At 49.1% G+C, this 19,470-nt stretch overlaps 1 protein-coding gene across 1 annotated transcript in view; it reads left to right on the top strand.

The window, feature by feature from the left end:
• Positions 1-19,470, top strand: part of HERPUD2 (HERPUD family member 2) — a 339,768-nt gene that overhangs the window by 113,292 nt on the left and 207,006 nt on the right. Inside the window, exon 4 of the mRNA XM_086964819.1 lies at positions 13,792-13,905. Within this exon, the coding sequence (XP_086820945.1) occupies positions 13,792-13,905 (114 nt within the window). The remainder of the gene's footprint in view (positions 1-13,791; positions 13,906-19,470) is intronic.

Genomic DNA, 19,470 nt, shown 5'->3' with positions numbered 1-19,470 from the left:
GGCACGCAAGCTGAAGCAGCACTCGATGACTCTCATCCTGGTTGCTCCGACGTGGGCTCGCCAACCATGGTACACCACGTTTCTGGAACTGTCCGTGGTACGGTATCAAAGGCTGCGCCACACACCCAGGCTTTTGACGCAGAGCCATGGAGACATTCAGCATCCAGATCCGCAACAGCTCCACCTGGCGATCTGGCTCCTGAGGTCTTAGAGTTTGGCTACCTCAACTTACCTCCTGACTGTATGGACATCATCCGGGAGGCAAGGAAGCCCACCACCAGAGCATGCTATGCGGCGAAGTGGAAGCGGTTTGTCATTTATTGTGCAGGCCACCACATTGACCCGCTGGATGCGTCTGTTCAGAACATCATTTGTTATCTCTTACATCTGTACAAATGTAATCTGGCCTATGCTTCCATTCGCATACATTTATCCGCATTGGCTGCTTATCTCCAAAACAGGCAGCACCTCTCACTTTTCAGAGTGCCTGCCATTAAAGCCTTTCTGGAGGGACTCAAACAAGTTATTCCTCCGCGGACGCCACCAGCTCCTGAGTGGAACCTCAATGTGGTCCTCACCAGGCTGATGGGTCCCCCTTTTGAACCACTGTATTCCTGCGAGATTCAATTCTTAACATGGAAAGTGGCTTTCCTTATAGCGATTACGACGAGTTAGTGAACTCCAGGCACTAACTATTCAAGAGCCATTTATTCAAGTTCATTCTAACAGGGTGGTGCTCCGCACTAACCTTAAATTCCTTCCTAAGGTAGTGTCTCAGTTCCATATCAACCAGACGATAGAACTACCTGTGTTCTTCTAAAATCCTGAGTCGCTGGCGGAGCGAATGCTCCACACACTTGACGTCAAAAGGGCCCTGATGTATTACATTGATAGGACCAAGGATTTTAGGAAGACTAAACAACTCTTTGTTGCCTTTGCGCAGCAACCCAAAGGTAACCCCATTTCCAAGGCTGGTATAGCCAGGTGGATCGTTAAATGTATTCAGATCTGCGATCAGAAATTCAAGCGCACTCTCACCATTTCACCACGGGCCCACTCCACCCGGAAGTTGGGGGCCTCCATGGCTTTCCTTGGAAATATTCCTTTAGAAGACATATGTAGGGCAGCCACATGGTCTACCACACACACATTTACGAAACATTACTGTGTTGATGTGCACTCCAAACAGCAGGCAGCTGTAGGGCAGGCTGTTCTAAAAACACTTTTCCAAACTACTGCAGCTGGCACAGGCGGCTGCCGTTAATGGAGGGACTGCTATGTATTCTATGCACAGATATGAATTCAGCAGCCCACATGCCTCGAACCAAATATGCTACTTACCAGTATGCATCTGTTCTTGGCATGTAGGGCTGCTGACATTCATATCGCCCGCCCTCCTCCCCGGCGCCTGTAGCGGCTGCAGCATTCACACATACTTCTGGCATGGCCATCATTCACATAGTTTCACTCCATCTTGGCCGCAATGGCTGAAAACAATCTGGGGATGGAGTCGATGCCCATGCGCACTGTAGTCCAGGGGAGGAGCCACCTATCTCGTGATACTTCGAAGACTCTTCCAGGACAACAATGTGCGATCATCCGGACCCAACACTAGGCGGCGATCTATGCACAGATATGAATGTCAGCAGCCCTACATGCCAAGAACAGATGCATACTGGTAAGTAGCATATTCGTTAACGCTGGTGCACCTTGACCATTTGAGGTTTATGACAAACTGGATCATCCACCTAAATCTTAGATGCCTATTTGGCTGCTTGGAGCACGTGACAACCGCAGTGGAGCCAACTGTTTTCATGGCATTAGATGCATCCAAGGCCCTCAACACCCTGAAATTGGTTTTTATCTTCCAAGTTTTGGATTGTATGGGTGTCAGCCCAGACCACATGGTGGGGCTGAGGCTGCTAGATAATGAACCATGAGTTAGGGTTAGGGGTAAATGGAAGTGGTAGTCGTTTGTAACCTTTTAAGCTAGAAAGAGGAACACTACAGAGGTGCCCATTGTCCCCAGTGATATTTTCCCTGGCAATGGAACCTTTGGTGTGCTGGATACATAATGATACATTATCGAGGGGACAGTACTTGGGAAGAGCTTATCTCGCTGTATGTGGAGGATATACTGCTATATGTGGAGAAACCAGTGACTGGTCTGTGCATACCTGCGATCTTTGGTTGTTACTCAGACGGCATATAAACTGGAGGAAATTGGTGCTATATCCACTCTCTACTGGGTGCACTTTGGTGCACCATCACAGTGGATGCGGCCATTTTTCAATGTTTGGGTATCTACGTACCACAAGACCAAGAAGAGTTCCAGTATCGAAATCTTTTTACGGTCTTCAACTAGTTCCAGGAAGATGTTAGAAATTGGGAAAGTCTGCATCTCCTTGGTAGGGCGGCAATTTTCAAAATAATTGTACTACCCAAATGTATATAGGCTCTTTAAAACACCCCATAAGGGATTCCTCCTGATTTCTTGGAGAAAGTTTAGACCAAAATAAGAACGTTACCCTGGGATGGAAAGTCATCCATAAATAGCACTGAGAAAGATAATTAAAGGAGTGTATGGGGGTCCATTACCCTCCTGGTCCTCTAAGCATATTATTGGCCTCCCAATGATAACTGACAACAAATGATCTTTTCTCCACTTGACACACCTTCACTGAGAATAGATAAACATGCACTAGCGCCACAGGGACACCTGGGTGTGTTAGGTTATAGAACAACACTCCAGCAGCACACTCAATTAGTGATTAAGGCATTAGATACAACCACAGAATACATGAGATGAGAAGTGATCCTGACGTAAGAGACACCGATGTTGGCGAGTGAGTTGTTGCAGGAGGTAGGCCACCTGCAGGGTTGCAACATAATTACGATTAGTAATCTAGGAGACTTGTGAGGGGTAGATGGAATTGTGCCATTTGATACACCCCAGATGGAATACTAATTAGTGTACTCAGACATATAAATATGTAAATTAACAAAATTACCATCTGCTACCAACCTTTTCCCTCCTGAGGCGGAAGCCGGGAGGTCTCCCTTCTTTCCTTTGCACATTTTTATTTGTGTGTATTGACTTGCGTGTTTAGTCATTTTAAATTGTGTGCAGTTCAGGTTCGCGCTTGACTAATAAGCGTTTGCTGCCTTGCTAGAGACTTCCCAGCGCTTTTAGGCGCTTCGCCTGCTCCCTTCCCCTTGCCTGGGTTTTCAGACCGCCCTCGGCCGAGTATTGACGCCGAGGGCTGGGATCTGACTTTGGCCGCCATCTTGGGGGTAGGACTCTCCGCCCTCGCGCTCTAGTAGCGCTATAAAAGGGAACTTTGTCATTTGTTCTGGGATTACCATCTGCTACCAACCTTTTCCCTCCTGAGGCGGAAGCCGGGAGGTCTCACTTCTTTCCTTTGCACATTTTTATTTGTGTGTATTGACTTGCGTGTTTAGTCATTTTAAATTGTGTGCAGTTCAGGTTCGCGCTTGACTAATAAGCGTTTGCTGCCTTGCTAGAGACTTTCCAGCACTTTTAGGTGCTTCGCCTGCTCCCTTCCCCTCGCCTGGGTTTTCAGACCGTCCTCGGCCGAGTATTGACGCCGAGGGCTGGGACCTGACTTTGGCCGCCATCTTGGGGGTAGGACTCTCCGCCCTCGCGCTCTAGTAGCGCTATTAAAAGCTCACCTCTTCCCCCGCGTAGCGGACGCGTACTGCGGACGCGCCGTATCTGCGCCGGAGTCGTGCCAGAGTCCTGCCCGTCTGCGCCCGTCAGCGTCCCGGAGGCGTACGGCGTGGCAGGATCTCTTAGTCTCTACTCTTCATTCCCCTGCATCAATATGCTATCTTATTCATCCCAGGAGCTCCACTCCCTGCGCTCAGTTGCGGCGTCCTGTCACTCAGTCTTCCCTGGTCGCTATAGGGGTAAGCACAAATGCCCAGGCTGTAATTGGCATCTTACTAGCGTACCTCCCCCCACATTCCACACAAAGGAGTGTAGCATTAAACATCTTTGTTTACTCCTCAACACCAGGTCAATGCATAGACATGCACAGGAGATTTTTGATCTCCTTTCCACGGACAAACCTACCTGTCTTATGCTTACTGAGACATGGCTCAATGAGTCCTCTCACCCTGACATTGTTGCTGCCATCCCTCCTGAGTATAACATCTTTAGACGAGATAGAGATAAGGGTAGAGGGGGAGGAGTGGCCCTCGTGGTGAAAAAAACTTTCACGTGTTCAGTCATTCACACGGAGACCATCACGGGCGCCGAATCCCTTGCCTTCACCCTATCCCTATCACCTCAACAAGCTGTCAAGGGGCTTTTAGTATATAGACCTCCGGGACCTGCGGGGTCTTTTTTTGAGGAACTCCAGCATTAGTTCTGAGTTCTGAACGGTGTTTACTGGCGGGAGACTTCAACTTCCACATGGAAGATTGTCATGATCAGGATGCTATTAAGTTGCTTGATGTTACGTCTGCCTTGGGCTTGCTCCCCTATCTTTATGGCCCGACCCACGACAAAGGTCACACCTTAGACCAGGTCTTCTCCACTTCACCAATTGAGGTCACTGCACTGCTGCCGGTATTATGGTCCGATCATCGACTTGCCCATTTCCAAATATTTGGCACTGAGAAACTAGCAACTACTGCTATGAGACAGCAGGGAAGCAATTTCAGGGCTTATCATCGGTGACCCCAGATCTGTTAGCCCAGGCCCTGGTGAACCATCCTGTGTCCTACACTGGTGATCTTGACAATGACCTCGAAACCTTGCAGACCTGGCTCTTAGCTAGATTGAATGAGCTTGCCCCTCCACAGCCCCCCCGATCCGGCATCAAACGGGTCTCGGCCCCTTGGTTTACGGTGGAGTTGGCCCACTCCTGCAGACAATGTAAAGTCGCCGAACGGACATGGAGAGCCCAATATGATGCCGAGGCAAAACTGACTTACAAATCTATGATTAAATCCTATCATAGACTAGTCCTACAGGGAAAGAAATGCTACTTCGCTAAAAGAATCGAGGAAGCAGCTAATTCCTGTAAGGAGATTTTTTCGATCGTAAGGGAATTCACTACCCTGCGATCGAACTCAGCACAGGAAGTACCGGCTGAGACCTGGGCTGACACCATTGCTAACTTTTTTACCACCAAAATTAGGCAGATACAGGACTCCTTCCCCCCGAGACCGATAGTCGATCTCTCGACCTTGCCGGAAGAGCTAGCCCATCTGCCCACCTCTGGCCCTGTCCTGGTGAACTTTCCGCCTCTCACGGTATCCTCATCCTTAGCATTTATGAGGAATCTTAAATCTGGTTCACCACGTGACCCCTGCCCGGCGAAATTTTTAGCTAAAATGGCAGACGTTGTCAACCTCTTAGCCAACCCTATCCTGAATCTCTCTTGAGTCGGGGAGCCATACCACATTCCTGGAAACAGGCCATGGTTATTCCTCTCCTTAAAAAGCCTAGCCTTGACCCTGAAGTCCCGGCCAATTATAGACCTATCTCGCTCCTTCCAGCACTCACTAAAATTTTGGAGAAACATGTTCATAGCGTGCTCTCCAACTTTCTGGAGTCCAATGAGCTTCTTCACGCGTCTCAATCGGGTTTTCGACCTAACCTAAGTACTGAGACAGCGCTCTTGGAGGTTTCAGAGATTGTCAAGGAGTCGCTGGATGCCAGAGGCAGGGTGATGTTAGTTATGTTAGATCTGTCGGCGGCTTTTGACACCGTCCCCCATGAGGATCTCCTCACAAGACTACATGACATCGGTCTAAGGGGGACGGTGCTCAACTGGTTTTGTTCCTTCCTAGCCAACCGTCGACAAACGGTCTGGGCCTCCCCTGGATCTGCCGAAATGTCGCCTTTGGGAGTCGGAGTTCCTCAGGGCTCAGTACTGAGCCCTACTCTATTTAACATCTTTATGACCCCTCTGGCGGCATTGGTGGAGTCCTACGGGGCCCAGATCGTCTCATATGCTGACGACACTCAGCTTCTTTTCACCTGCCGTAAGAGCGAAGAATTCGATGGGGAAAGTATCCGTGAGTGCCTTGGGGCTGTTTTTAACTGGTTCCAACTGAACAGCCTCAAGTGTAACTCGGATAAATCCGAGATACTTTTCTTTGGATGCCCATCGGAACCGGACTGGCATGGTTGGTGGCCTGCCGACATGTTCCCTCCAGCTCATTCTTCTGAGTCGGCTAAGAACTTGGGAATTAAAATTGACAACGGGCTTACTCTCAAATCCCAGGTGTTGACCCTCACAGGAACATGTTTCGGTATCCTCAGGATTCTCCGAAAGTTCTTTCCGCTGCTTTCTGAGGAACATCGGAGAATAACTGTTCAGGCCCTTATTGGATCCAGACTGGATTATGCTAATATCCTGTATCTGGGTCTTCCGGAATACCTCTTACAGCGTATGCAGGTGACCCAGAATGCAGCTGCACGAGCCATTTTTGGCCTGCATCGTCGAGCCAGTGCCTCGAACTTGCTGCAAACCTTACACTGGCTCCCCATACGGAAGAGGATAATATTCAAAGCCATGACACTAGCTCACAAAGCCTTACACGCCACGGGTGCCAAATACCTACAAAAGAGGCTGGCTTTCTACCTGCCGACACGATCTTTAAGATCGGAGTCATTGGCACTCGCAGTAGTCCCCCGTATAAAGAAAGCCCGTATTGGAGGACGGTCTTTCAGGATGCTGGCCCCTCAGTTGTGGAATTCTCTACCGCTGTCTTTGCGGCCCACATCTAACTTGCTCGCTTTTAGGAAGGGTTTAAAGACCTGGCTTTTCACTGGCTAGAGCTTTTTAATCTTATCCTCTGGTTCTGCCTTTCTCTTTATTCTTGTTATGTTTTACCAGTTTCCTTTTCTGGGTCTGGAGCACAAAGCGCTGGGACACTCCTTTGGAGTAGCCGCGCGCTATAGAAGACCCATAATAACATAACATAACAAAGTCCTAGCCGTTCATGTCCCAACTAGAACGACGATTGAAGACTTCGCCCCTTTGGCAAACTGAATATTGCCGGAATCCCTCTAACAGAGTTCTATACCATTAATCTACAGGAAAATAATCACTAACACTCCAGATCCGTTAGAGGCCGTTAGAGGCTCTGCAGGAAGAAGACCTATGGGTATTTCAGGATGGGGAATGGGAGGAGGCACTTTGTGCCCCAAGAGAGGGGTCAATGAGTGATAGTTTCTGGCTGGTACAACTTAATATTTTACACAGAGGATATCTCTCCAATACACCCCTGGTAAAGATCGGCAGTGGGTTGTCTGGTTAATGTCTGTCGTTTGTAGGATAAAAGTTAGCTTCATTCAATCAATCAATCAATCAAAGCATTTATATAGCGCACTACTCACCCGGCGCTAGGGGAGGGGGGGGGGGGGGTCCACTACTGCTCAAACAGCCAGGTCTTGAGCTGCTTCCTGAAGGCGAGGTGGTCCTGGGTCAGGCGGAGGTGGGTCGGGAGGGAGTTCCAAGTCTTGGCGGCCAGGTAGGAGAAGGACCTTCCCCCTCTGGTGGCTCTTCGGAAGCGGGGGACGGCGGCGAGGGCGTGGTCGGTCGATCGAAGCTGGCGTGTGGGAGCGTAGAAGTTGAGGCGGCTGTTGAGGTATCCCGGGCCTTGGTTGTGTAGGGCTTTGTGTGCGTGGGTGAGGAGACGGAAGGTGATTCTCTTGTTGACTGGGAGCCAGTGCAGGTCTCTCAGGTGTCCGGAGATGTGGCTGCGACGGGGGATGTCCAGGATGAGTCGTGCTGAGGCGTTCTGGATCCGCTGGAGTCTCTTCTGGAGTTTGGCGGTGGTGCCGGCGTAGAGGGAGTTGCCGTAGTCCAGACGGCTGGTGACGAGGGCCTGGGTGACCGTCTTCCTGGTCTCGGTGGGGATCCACCTGAAGATCTTCCGTAGCATGCGTAGGATGTTGAAGCATGACGAGGAGACGGCGTTGACTTGTCTGGTCATGGAGAGGGAGGAGTCCAGGATGAAGCCCAGGTTGCGTGCGTGGTCTGTTGGTTTGGGTGCGCTGCCCAGGGCGGGGGGCCACCAGGAGTCGTCCCAGGCGGAGGGTGAAGATCCCAGGATGAGGACTTCCGTCTTGTCCGAGTTCAGTTTCAGGCGGCTGTTCATCATCCACTTGGCTACGTCTGTCATCCCTTCGTGTAGGTTGGCTCTGGCGGTGGCGGGGTCGTTGGTGAGGGAGAGGATCAGCTGGGTGTCGTCGGCGTAGGAGATGATGTTGAGGTTGTGTTGGCGTGCGATGGCTGCGAGGGGGCTCATGTAGACGTTGAAGAGGGTTGGGCTGAGCGAGGAGCCTTGAGGAACGCCGCAGATGACTTCTGTGGCTTCTGATCTGAACAGGGGGAGACGGACTCTTTGTGTCCTTCCGGCGAGGAAGGAGATGATCCACTCCAGTGCCTTCTCCTGGATTCCGACGTTGCTGAGGCGCTGTACTAGGGTACGGTGGCAGACCGCGTCGAAAGCCGCGGAGAGGTCTAGGAGGATGAGGGCCGCTGTTTCTCCTTTGTCGAGCAGGGCTCGGATGTCATCGGTCGCTGCGATCAGGGCGGTCTCTGTGCTGTGGTTTGCACGGTAGCTAGACTGCAAGAGGTCGAGGAATCCGTTCGTCTCGAGGAAGGGGCCAGCTGCTTGTTGACTGTCTTCTCGATGACTTTTGCAGGAAACGGGAGCAGCGAGATGGGGCGGTAGTTCTTGAGGTCGGTGGGGTCAGCTGATGGCTTCTTTAGTAGAGCGCTCAGTTCGGCGTGCTTCCAGCTCTCCGGGAAGGTAGCGGTGTCGAAGGAGGTGTTGATGATGTCCCGCAGGTGGGGTGCGATGACAGCGTCGGCCTTGTTGAAGGCGTGGTGAGGGCAGGGGTCGGTCGGAGATCCGGAGTGGATGAAGTTCATCGTGCGGACGGTGTCTTCGGTGCTGATCGGGGTCCAGGCACGGAGGGTGGTGGGGGGCGGTGGTTCGGTCGTGGCGTGCGTCGGTTGAGTGTTGAAGCTGTTGTGTATGTCCGCGATCTTGTTGTAGAAGTAGGAGGCGAGGGAGTTGCAGAGGTCTTGTGAAGGGGTGATGTCGTTGTTTCCGGCGTTGGGGTTGGAGAGCTCTTTAACGATGTTGAAGAGTTCCTTGCTGTTGTGTGCGTTGTTGTCCAGTCGTTCCTTGAATGCAGTTTTCTTGGTGGCGTGAATCAGTTGGTGGTGTTTTCGGGTGGCGAGCTTGAGGGCAGTCATGTTGTCCGGTGTTGGGTCTCTGCTCCAGGCTTTCTCGAGGGCTCGGCAGTTCTTCTTGGAGCTCTTGAGTTCGTCGGTGAACCATGGGGCTTTCTTGCTGCCGGGTCTGCTAGGCGGGGTCCTCAGAGGGGCGAGGTCGTCTGCGCAGTTGCTGATCCACTTTGAGAGGTTGGTGGCCGCCAGGCTGGGGTTCGTTGCGCCGGTGGGAGGGTTCTTGCTCAGGGAAGTCGCGAGCTGGTCGGCTGTGATCTTGTTCCAGCTTCTGCGTGCAACCTGTTGCTGGTGGTGGTGGATCGTGGTCCTTCTGAAGCTGAAGTGGACGCAGCTGTGGTCCGTCCAGTGGAGTCCAGTGGCGTGGCTGAAGGTGATGTCCTTGCTGGATGAGAACACGGGGTCGAGTGTGTGTCCGGCGTAGTGGGTGAGGGTGGTCACCAGCTGCTTGAGTCCGAGGTTTGCGAGGTTGTCCAGCAGGGTGGTGGTGTTGCGGTCGTTGTTGTTCTCCAGGTGAAAGTTGAGGTCCCCGAGGAGGACCTCAAGGACCTCAGGAGGTCTGAATGACCGAGGGTCATTCAGACATCTGGAAGTGCCACGATTAAGAGACTTCTGGAAGGGAGTGGAAATTGTCTCACGAGCTCACATTCTTTCAGAGTTGTCCACCACTATATTAGCTGCAATAGATTTATGGGGAGAAACCACCTCCAGAAATGTCAGAGAATACTATACAGATTGTAGCTCATGGTGGCAAGAAGGAATGTAAACAGATGGTGGGGTTTTGCCCTTACCCTGGAAATTGAACAATGGACGACCGACCTGGACATAAACAATGACACCAGAGCACACACACTGCTGTTTCACTGCAAACCCTGATAAGAAAGTCCAGTGTGGTTGTGGATGATAATTAATTCTTCCTGTTTAATTTTCAACCAGGTTCTGTACATGTTACGCACCAACAAGAAGCAGCTGACACATGTTTTGGGCGCTGGACCTTTCCAGGGCTAAACGTATCTCTGATAAATGGTATGTATCACGGAAGTCATCACCCTGATAAGTTCAACTCCCAATGCGTAAGCGCTTGGTGAAATATAATATCCAGACAAAGCCCCCAATCTGTTAGTACCCAAATGTAGGCATCTCAGGGGGCAGGAAATGCATTTCGATCAGCAGGCTTATCGTGGTCCTGCGGGATAAACTGCGAGTCGCTTGATTTGGCGGCACTCTAATTTGAATTACTGAGGGACCGTTGCTCCCTCCGATACCTACGTTCCTGTAGTTCCATAAGACTGTAGATTATCTTGGGTGCAGAACACACTGTTGAGGATCCACATTGACAGCTGGCCAGGAGCATTTTCAGTTTCCCATGCTCCCCTTTAGCCTCTCCAGCACCTCTCCGGTACTCACTAAAGTGATGGCAGTAGTTGCTACCGCTCTTCAGAGGTCTGGAATGTCTGTATTCCTGTACCTGGACGACTGGCTGCTGAATATAAGCTTACAGCAATCGGTTTTAGACCATCTCAATTGCGACAGAGGGATTTACCATAAATTAGTCAAAGCCCCACCTGATTCCATCACAGAGCCGTCCATTCATTGAGGCGGATCTGGACACGCTGGAGTTCAGTGCTTTTCCTCTGCATGAACAAGACTGGTACATGACTGAGGCTTATTGACCTCTTAACCTAGTTACATCCTTCTTGCCAACTATGCCAGATTGCACATGGGAGCCCTGCATTGGAACCGAATGTCCCTGTAGGCCCAGAATCAAGCACCCTTTCCAACACAATCCTGGTATTGGCGGCGGCTGACCAAGATCTGCAGTCGTAGCTGACCAGTCACAGTTGGTCCTGTATCAGGCCCCCCCCCCCCCAGAGCTGACAGTAGTGATGGGAGGATTCTTCTGGGTTCTGATGAGTCCTTTGGAAGTGGTTAAGATCACAGGCATTTGGTTTCCAGCAGAGTCCACTTCACATTAACCTGTTGGTGATACGGGACATCTGGTTTGTTCTGAAAGCTTTTCTACTTTCATAAGTCATGTGAAGGTTGGTGCACATGTTCAGGACCACACTGCCTCTATGTGTTACTGCAACAAGCAGGGCAGAGTGGGGTCCTGCTCCATTGACCGAAGGGTCTGCGCCTCTAAAGGTGGTCTTCTCTGAATGCCAGAGCGAACGAACTGGGCAGACCGACATTGTCTGGCTTATCAAAGTGGCATCTACATTTTGAGGTGACAAGGGTGTATTCGACCACTGAAGTAAACCCTGTCTAGATCTGTTCTGCACCATTGAGAACGGGCAATGTCAACAGTTTTGCATGTTGGAATTTCTAGAGAAACACTCAGGGGATGCATCCTGACTGCAATAGAGGAAGGGGCTTGTATATTTTTCCACCACTGCCTCTCATGACCTGAGTTCTGAAGAAGATGAAGGACGACCGGACCCAGGTCAAGCTGCCCCCATACTAGGCCAGAGACTGTGGTACCTGGAACTCCTGAACATGAGCATCTACCCTTCTATCAGTCTGCCGTCTGGTAGGACCTAATGTCTCCGCAGGACAGGGTCATCCACCTGAGCTTCTCAACTTACACCTCCATAAGGCAGGAAGTTGATTGTATTCGACTTACCACCTGGAGTGGTGCAGTCTTCCTCTTTGCCAGACACACCTCTACTAAATCCATCTATTTTGGAATCCTGTACATGTTCATAATATAGTGTGGTGCATGGAACACAGACCCAATTTAAGCTAAACTGTCAGAGCTTCTTGCTTTGTTTTCTCATTAGGTCCACAAAGTCTTACAGTGTGCACTGTAACAGGGTATTTCTTGACCCTTTCAACCTTTCTGCGTTTTCTGGACCAACTGTTCTTCTTTAACTCACCTTTTGTGATGAGGTTTATTAAAGGCTTCATACATATGGTACCTTCCCAAACAGTTTGTGCCCCAGATGACCCCCAACTTGGTCTTCACATTCCTCTCAGATAGCCCCTTCGAGCCTAGGCATTGTTGCTTTCTGCGTCTCCTGATGTGGAAACTTTTCAGTGCAACTCCCCTACGCCACTTTCTTTGAAGACAGATTGGTGATGACTGGGGTGGCCTTCTTACAGAAACTTGGCATTCCCTTCCACGTTGGGCATGTAAATGATGCTACCAGCTATTTTTGCCTCTCACCCCTCAAAAGAGGAGGAGAGGCTCCATCGGTTGGACTCCAAAAGGACTTTACATTTTTACTGTGATCCTATCAAGGAACAATCAGCTGTTTGTGGGGTTTTCTTGAGCCAAGAAAGCTAACACTGTGCCGAAGAAGACCCTGTCGAGGTGGATTGTCCTCTGTCTCAAGATCTGTTATGCACTGGCCAAGAAGCAACACCTGGAAGACCTAAGGGTTCAGTCTACCAGAGTCAAGGCTGCTGTTTTGGCAGAATCTTTTGTTGATATCTGCCAATCTGTGATGTGGACTCCAGTGCAGTAGTTAACGAAGCACTACTTCCTTGAGAGCCAGTCCAAAGATTCTTTGGTTGGAGCCTAATTCAGACCTTCCATCTTGACTAGGTACTGCTTTGGTATCTATTTCAACATGAGGATTCTGCTCTTAGAAGTATTTATCAGAAGAACAAGTTACTTAACTTTGTTAATTCAGTTTATGATGGATAATCTATCTAACCGCAGATTCCTCACAGCCCTTCTATAAGTCTCTTCTGTGGGATGGCCTCTTTTTAACATCTAAAAAAGCGCCAAGTTGGTGATCCGCACACTGTTGCCAACAATTGTTCACACTCTGCTCTGAGGCTGTGGAAAGTGAAAGAGACAAGAAACAGACCTCTGGACATGGGATGGTACTTCAAAGTGTCTTCGTTCTGCCACTTCTGACGTGAGTGGGAGTCAGAGTAGATCCTCATGATGCTACCTATCTATCCGTTCTGGCTGGATTGTTCCCATAGGGAACAGGGTCAAGACTGATTTGTATATGGCTGGGGCTAAACTGGAATGGCATGGGGAGCAACAAAACGATGGATTTAGGCCCAGATATCTGTACTTGGGTGAATGTTGGACATTGTTCAACGTTCTGTCCATCAACTGTTCTTTTTGCACCGATTTGTAAGCATGAGCAGTGCTACAAAAAATCTCCAAATCCAGTCAGTCCTCCACCTGGGAGGGTGTTCTAAGGTGAGGAATCTGCAATTGGAGTGTACTCCAGAAAAAACATTACAGAGGGTAAGCACCTTGTTGTTCTGTCCTTTGGCCGTAGATGATCTGCTTGGCATCCCTGCTTTCATGCATAGAATTCCTTGGTGATGATCAAGCTAATAATAGTAAATGGGGCGAGGGAGTAGTTTGGGAGAGAGAATCAGAGAGATGCATGCTTTATCTGATGTGGAATTGTTCCTGCCCATTCCCACGGTCACGGAGAACTTTGTCTGTTTATAGGAAGTGAAATGCAAGAGTAAATGTATAAGAGTTGCTAAGCTTATCTATATTTATTTCAAAGGCATTTATAAATGATTTAAATTTTGTTTTTTGCACTGAATGATTGTTTTCCTTTATGATTTATAGCAAGACGAATATCATATGGTCCATCTTGTATGCTCAACCCTGACTCCGCCCAGTTCACCCAAATCTAATACCAATAGAACAATTACTGGATCATCGGAAGCCATCTCTAATTCTGTGAGTTGCGATTTGCTTCTTAGTAAACTTTGTCTTTTAGTTTTGGTTCTACATTTCATATGCACAGTTTCTTTGTGAGATTGAGGGGTGCATTCACAGTCTGTGCTAATGCAGACTTTCTCCTGTTATCCACAGAATACAGAAATATGTTGGGTTTGTGGCTATTTTCTCTCTTCTCTATATGCACAGCTTTTTTCCTTTTGGTTGATCGCTGTGATTATGTATTCACCATTCTTCAGTTGATAACAACTGTGCTTTTCAGTGTTTTAAAAAAAATATTGCGAGGCCAAAAATTTAGCAAAGTGATTTTTCATTAAGCCTTTTTCTCTATATTAAAAAAATTGTCAATTTCTCATTCTTTGATAATTATATCATATTGCAGCATTTATATAGCACTTCCTACCCATATGTATGGCACTGAATCGCTTGCCTACTTGGGCAGCAAGTAACGGCATGCAGGGTTTTGTTTAGTTTTCAATCCTATGTGGAAAGTGTTTTAATGTTGTGCTTTTAACCACTGAGGTGTGGTTACCATGTTATGGGATGCAGTGCTTAGCAGTGAGTTGAATGAAGAGATGTGAAAGATAGGTGGGCAGTTTATGGTTTTGGTTAAGCTGCCAGCTTTGAGCAACTCTACAGGCCCCTTTATGTTATTTCTTATGATGATAGTGTACTTAGCTGGTTACTGCACTGGATTGTCGAACCTCATATATTTTGTTTAAAGTTTTTGGTCCATAGCAGGCGTGGTTGGAGAGAAACTGTGCTGGAGATCTGCTGGGATGGATTTTGTTGCTAATATACAATATCTGAATATTATTGTGAGACATAAAGAAATGGTCATAGGATTTAGAAAGTTGGGACTTGCAGTAGGATATTAGACCAGAGTCCTCCAATTGACCAACAGTGAATTACATATCTCTTCAGTTATTCCATGCCTATTTAGTTGGTTATGGCAGCTTTATTTGCTGGTATAGTACTGTGTGACGAACAACCCGAAGCAGATATCTGTTATGTGAGTGTAAGATGATTAAGATATAGTTGTCTGCCGACCACTGACTCTCATAGTAGTATGTGGGCCAAATGGATTATATATTAATAGACATTACTACATTATGCACATGCTAACCATGGGTCAGCATGGACATTTTTACGTTAGGCCGATGCTACCCATGGGTCAGCCCTTAAAGTTCAAAGTTCAGTAATTTGTATAGCGCACTACTCACCCAGAGGGTCTCAAGGCGCTTGAGTGAGGGTGGGTGCATTATTTATCGAATAGCCAGGTTTTTAGCTGCTTTCTGAAGGAGAGGTGGTTCTGTGTGAGGTGGAGGTGAGTGGGGAGAGAATTCCAGGTTTTGGCCGCTAAGTAGGAGAAAGATCTTCCTCCCATGGTGGATCTATTGATGCGCAGGATTGTGGCGAGGGCTTGATTGGATGAATGTAGTTGGCGGGTGGGTGTGTAGAAGGATAGCCGTTTGTTGAGGCATTCGGGTCCTAGGTCGTAGAGGGCCTTGTGTGCGTGGGTGAGGAGGCGGAACGATATTCTCTTGTTGACTGGAAGCCAGTGGAGATCTTTCAGGTGACCGGAAATGTGAGCTTGACGGGGGATGTCCAGTATAAGTCTGGCTGAGGCGTTTTGGATGCGTTGGAGTTTTTTCTGTAGTTTGGCTGTGGTTCCGGCGTAGAGGGTGTTTCCATAATCTAGTCGGCTAGTGACTAGTGCGTGGGTGACTGTCTTTCTTGTTTCGGTGGGGATCCAGCGGAAGATTTTTTTGAGCATGTGTAGGATGTTGAAGCATGATGATGAGACGGTGTTGACTTGTCTGGTCATCGATAGGGAGGAGTCTAGGATGAAGCCTAGGTTACGTATGTGATCTGTAGGTATAGGTGCTGTGCCCAGAGCCGGTGGCCACCATGAGTCGTCCCATGCAGAGGGGGATGATCCTAAGATGAGGACTTCCGTTTTGTCCGAGTTTAGTTTTAAACGACTGTTCTTCATCCATTCGGCTACTTCTTTCATTCCTTCGTGTAGATTTGTTTTGGCGGTGTTAGGGTCTTTGGTGAGGGAGAGGATCAGCTGGGTGTCGTCAGCGTAGGAGATGATGTTGAGGTTGTGTTGTCGCGCGATGGATGCGAGGGGACTCATGTATACGTTGAAGAGGGTGGGACTGAGTGATGATCCTTGTGGTACGCCGCAGATTTGAATGGGGGGAGGCGGACTCTCTGGGTTCTTCCGGCGAGGAACGAGATGATCCAGTCCAACGCTTTTCCTTGTATTCCGATGTTGCTGAGGCGTTGTATGAGGGTGTTATGACATACTGTGTCAAAGGCGGCGGAGAGGTCGAGTAGGATGAGGGCAACTGTTTCTCCGTTGTCCAGTAGCGTTCGGATGTCGTCTGTAGCAGCGATGAGGGCGGTTTCGGTGCTGTGTTTGGCTCGGAAGCCGGACTGTGAGGGGTCAAGTGAATTGTTGGATTCAAGGAAGGCGGCGTGACTATTGGCGGCTTTCTCGATGACTTTGGCCAGGAAGGGGAGGAGTGAGATGGGGCGGTAGTTCTTAAGTTCAGAGGGGTCCGCTGTGGGTTTCTTCGGAAGGGCGCTGAGTTCGGCATGTTTCCAGCTTTCTGGGAAGGTAGCGGAGTAGAAGGAGCAGTTGATGACATCGCAAAGATGGGGTGCGATGATGGAGTCTGCTTTGTTAGGTCGAGCAGACCTACCCTCAATGCGTGAGCATTGAAGGTGTCTGCTTCAGACCTATTGTGGCCCATATTTAGGAATGTGGACAGCTATCAGACGCGCGCTTTGACAATGTCAGATTTCACCTCGGGAGCGCGTGTCTGAGCTGCGCTTGCGCGGAGCAAAGCCCTTGCTCACACACGGACACAGGCAGCCCCCACCCCTCTGCATGGATGCACGCACACACACACACAGGCGCGCGCATGCACACGCAGGCACACGGCACACATACAGGCACACGGCACACTATCCCCTGCCTCGCATTCTCTCTCAATCATACACAGCCACACATGCGCGCACACACATTCCCTCGCGCACATACGCACACACGCGCGCACACACTCCCCCACCCCCCCCTCCCTCCCCCCTCCCCCACAGGCATACACACAGGCACGCATGGACTTCACATCAGCCCTGGGCCCCACTCACCGACTGCGCTCTTCCGGCGGGGCTCCTCTCGCGCTCCGCTCCTCACGGCGCGGCGCGTCTCCTCTACTAAATCGGGGCTCCCTCAGGTCAGAGGAGCCCCGCAACAGGCGCCACACTCCTCCTTCTCCCCGGCCCCCTCCTGGGGACCCGGGCTACCCCGGACCGGCAGGGCGCTCCATGCGCCGGCATGCCTTCTCACGGACCTCAGGAGGCGGGACTTCCGGTCGGCCACGAGCGGATTGGCCGGCGGGCCAAGAGCTTCCGGGTCGCCGCGGGCAGCGCGGCGGCACCCTATAATATGAACTTGTTAATAAAGGCTTTGAGTTCGGCCTCGAGAAGCTTTCATTTTTAGTCCACTGCAAGCGATTTATTTTCTTTGTCGAGCTCTGATAGCAATGCTGAGTAATCTTTCAACATTCTAGTTGGGTGCCTCAGTATTTTGGTGGCTTTCAGCATCTATGTTGAGTGGCTTTTCGCTGCTGCTGTGGATCTGTTTTCTTGCATTGCATCAAGCGGGCTTTTATTTCTTCCTGCCATGCCAATTATTCGTTCTCGAGGTCGAAGCAGGTTTCGAGGGTTTGCCTCCATCGTGGTACCTTGACTTAGACCCACGTGGCTCCTTGGGTTTCACTCGTTCCTCTGATGCTGTCTCCCTAATGTGCTTATCTGCCCCTTTGTCTCCATGCTGCCCTGTCTCGCTGTGTGCTTCTATGCACACCAACCTTCCAGTCTTATGTTGCTCTGTCTCACTGTGTGCTTTTCTGTGTCCGATGTTTCTGTCCCTTGTGTTGCGTCCCCTGCCTCTGTGTTGCTCTATCTTGCAGCTATGTTCCTTCCGTGTTCTTTTGTCTTGCCGTGCACTTCTCTGTTCCATGTCGTTTTCGACCCCCATGTGGCTTCAGCTCTCATCACCATCCCCCCTATTGGTTCCTCACCTGCCCCAGCCCCCCATTTTGCTTCCGCTCTTCTCCTTGGTTTCCTTTTTTCCTTTTTAGTAACTAAAAAAAAAAGCATTGGCATAATTTTGTAGGCACGTGTGCGTGCCTTTAAAATGACACTGCCATTTGTATCATATTTTTTTTTCTAAAAATTCTTTAGCCATGCTACACAGCACCATGCATACTGTGCAGCATGGCTAAAACCACCCAGTAGCAAAACTAATAGTTCCCAAAGACAAGACTGGTTTGCTTTGCCCTAGTTGTAACAAGTCAGACCAACACATAATTACAAACCACACAATTACACTCTACTGAATACAACATACACTCCACATAATTATATGCTACATAATTCCACTGCGCTCAACGCAACATACACTCCAAATACCACTCAGTGCCACATAATTACACGCCACATAATTACACTGCACTCAATGCAACATACACTCCAAATACCATTCTGTGCCACATAATTGCACTCTACTGAATGCAACACACACACCACACAATACCACTCAGTCCCACAATTATATGCTACATAATTACACTGCACTCAATGCAACATACACTCCAAACAATACCACTCAGTGCCACATAATTACACGCCACACAATTACACTCTACTGAATACAACATACACTCCACATAATTATATGCTACATAATTACACTGTGCTCAACGCAACATACACTCCAAATACTACTCCGTGGCACATAATTACACGCCACATAATTACACTGCACTCAATGCAACATACACTCCAAATACCACACCGTGCCACATAATTACACGCCACATAATTACACTGCACTCAATGCAACATACACTCCAAATACCACTCAGTGCCACATAATTCCACTCTACTGAATGCAACACACACACCACACAATACCACTCAGTGCCACAATTATATGCTACATAATTACACTGCACTCAATGCAACATACACTCCAAACAATACCACTCAGTGCCACATAATTACACGCCACACAATTACACTCTACTGAATACAACATACACTCCACATAATTATGTGCTACATAATTACACTGTGCTCAACGCAACATACACTCCAAATACCACTCAGTGCCACATAATTACACGCCACATAATTACACCCTCACTCTATCTATCGCCATCACTCTCTCTATCGCCCTCCCTCTATCTATCGCCCTCCCTCTATCTATCTATCGCCCTCCCTCTATCTATCTATCGCCCTCCCTCTATCTATCTATCTCCCTCCCTCTATCTATCTATCGCCCTCCCTCTATCTATCTATCTCCCTCTATCTATCGCCCTCCCTCTATCTATCCATCTATCTATCTATCTATCTATCTATCTATCTATCGCCCTCCCTCTATCTATCTATCACCCTCACTATCTATCGCATTCACTATCTATCGCATTCACTATCTATCGCATTCACTATCTATCGCATTCACTATCTATCGCATTCACTATCTAT

The sequence above is a fragment of the Lissotriton vulgaris genome, chromosome 4_1, assembly GCF_964263255.1.
Source record: "Lissotriton vulgaris chromosome 4_1, aLisVul1.2, whole genome shotgun sequence".
NCBI lineage: Eukaryota > Metazoa > Chordata > Amphibia > Caudata > Salamandridae > Lissotriton > Lissotriton vulgaris.
The sequence above is the reverse complement of the archived record's forward strand: the minus strand, read 5'-3'. Positions and strand labels throughout refer to the sequence as shown.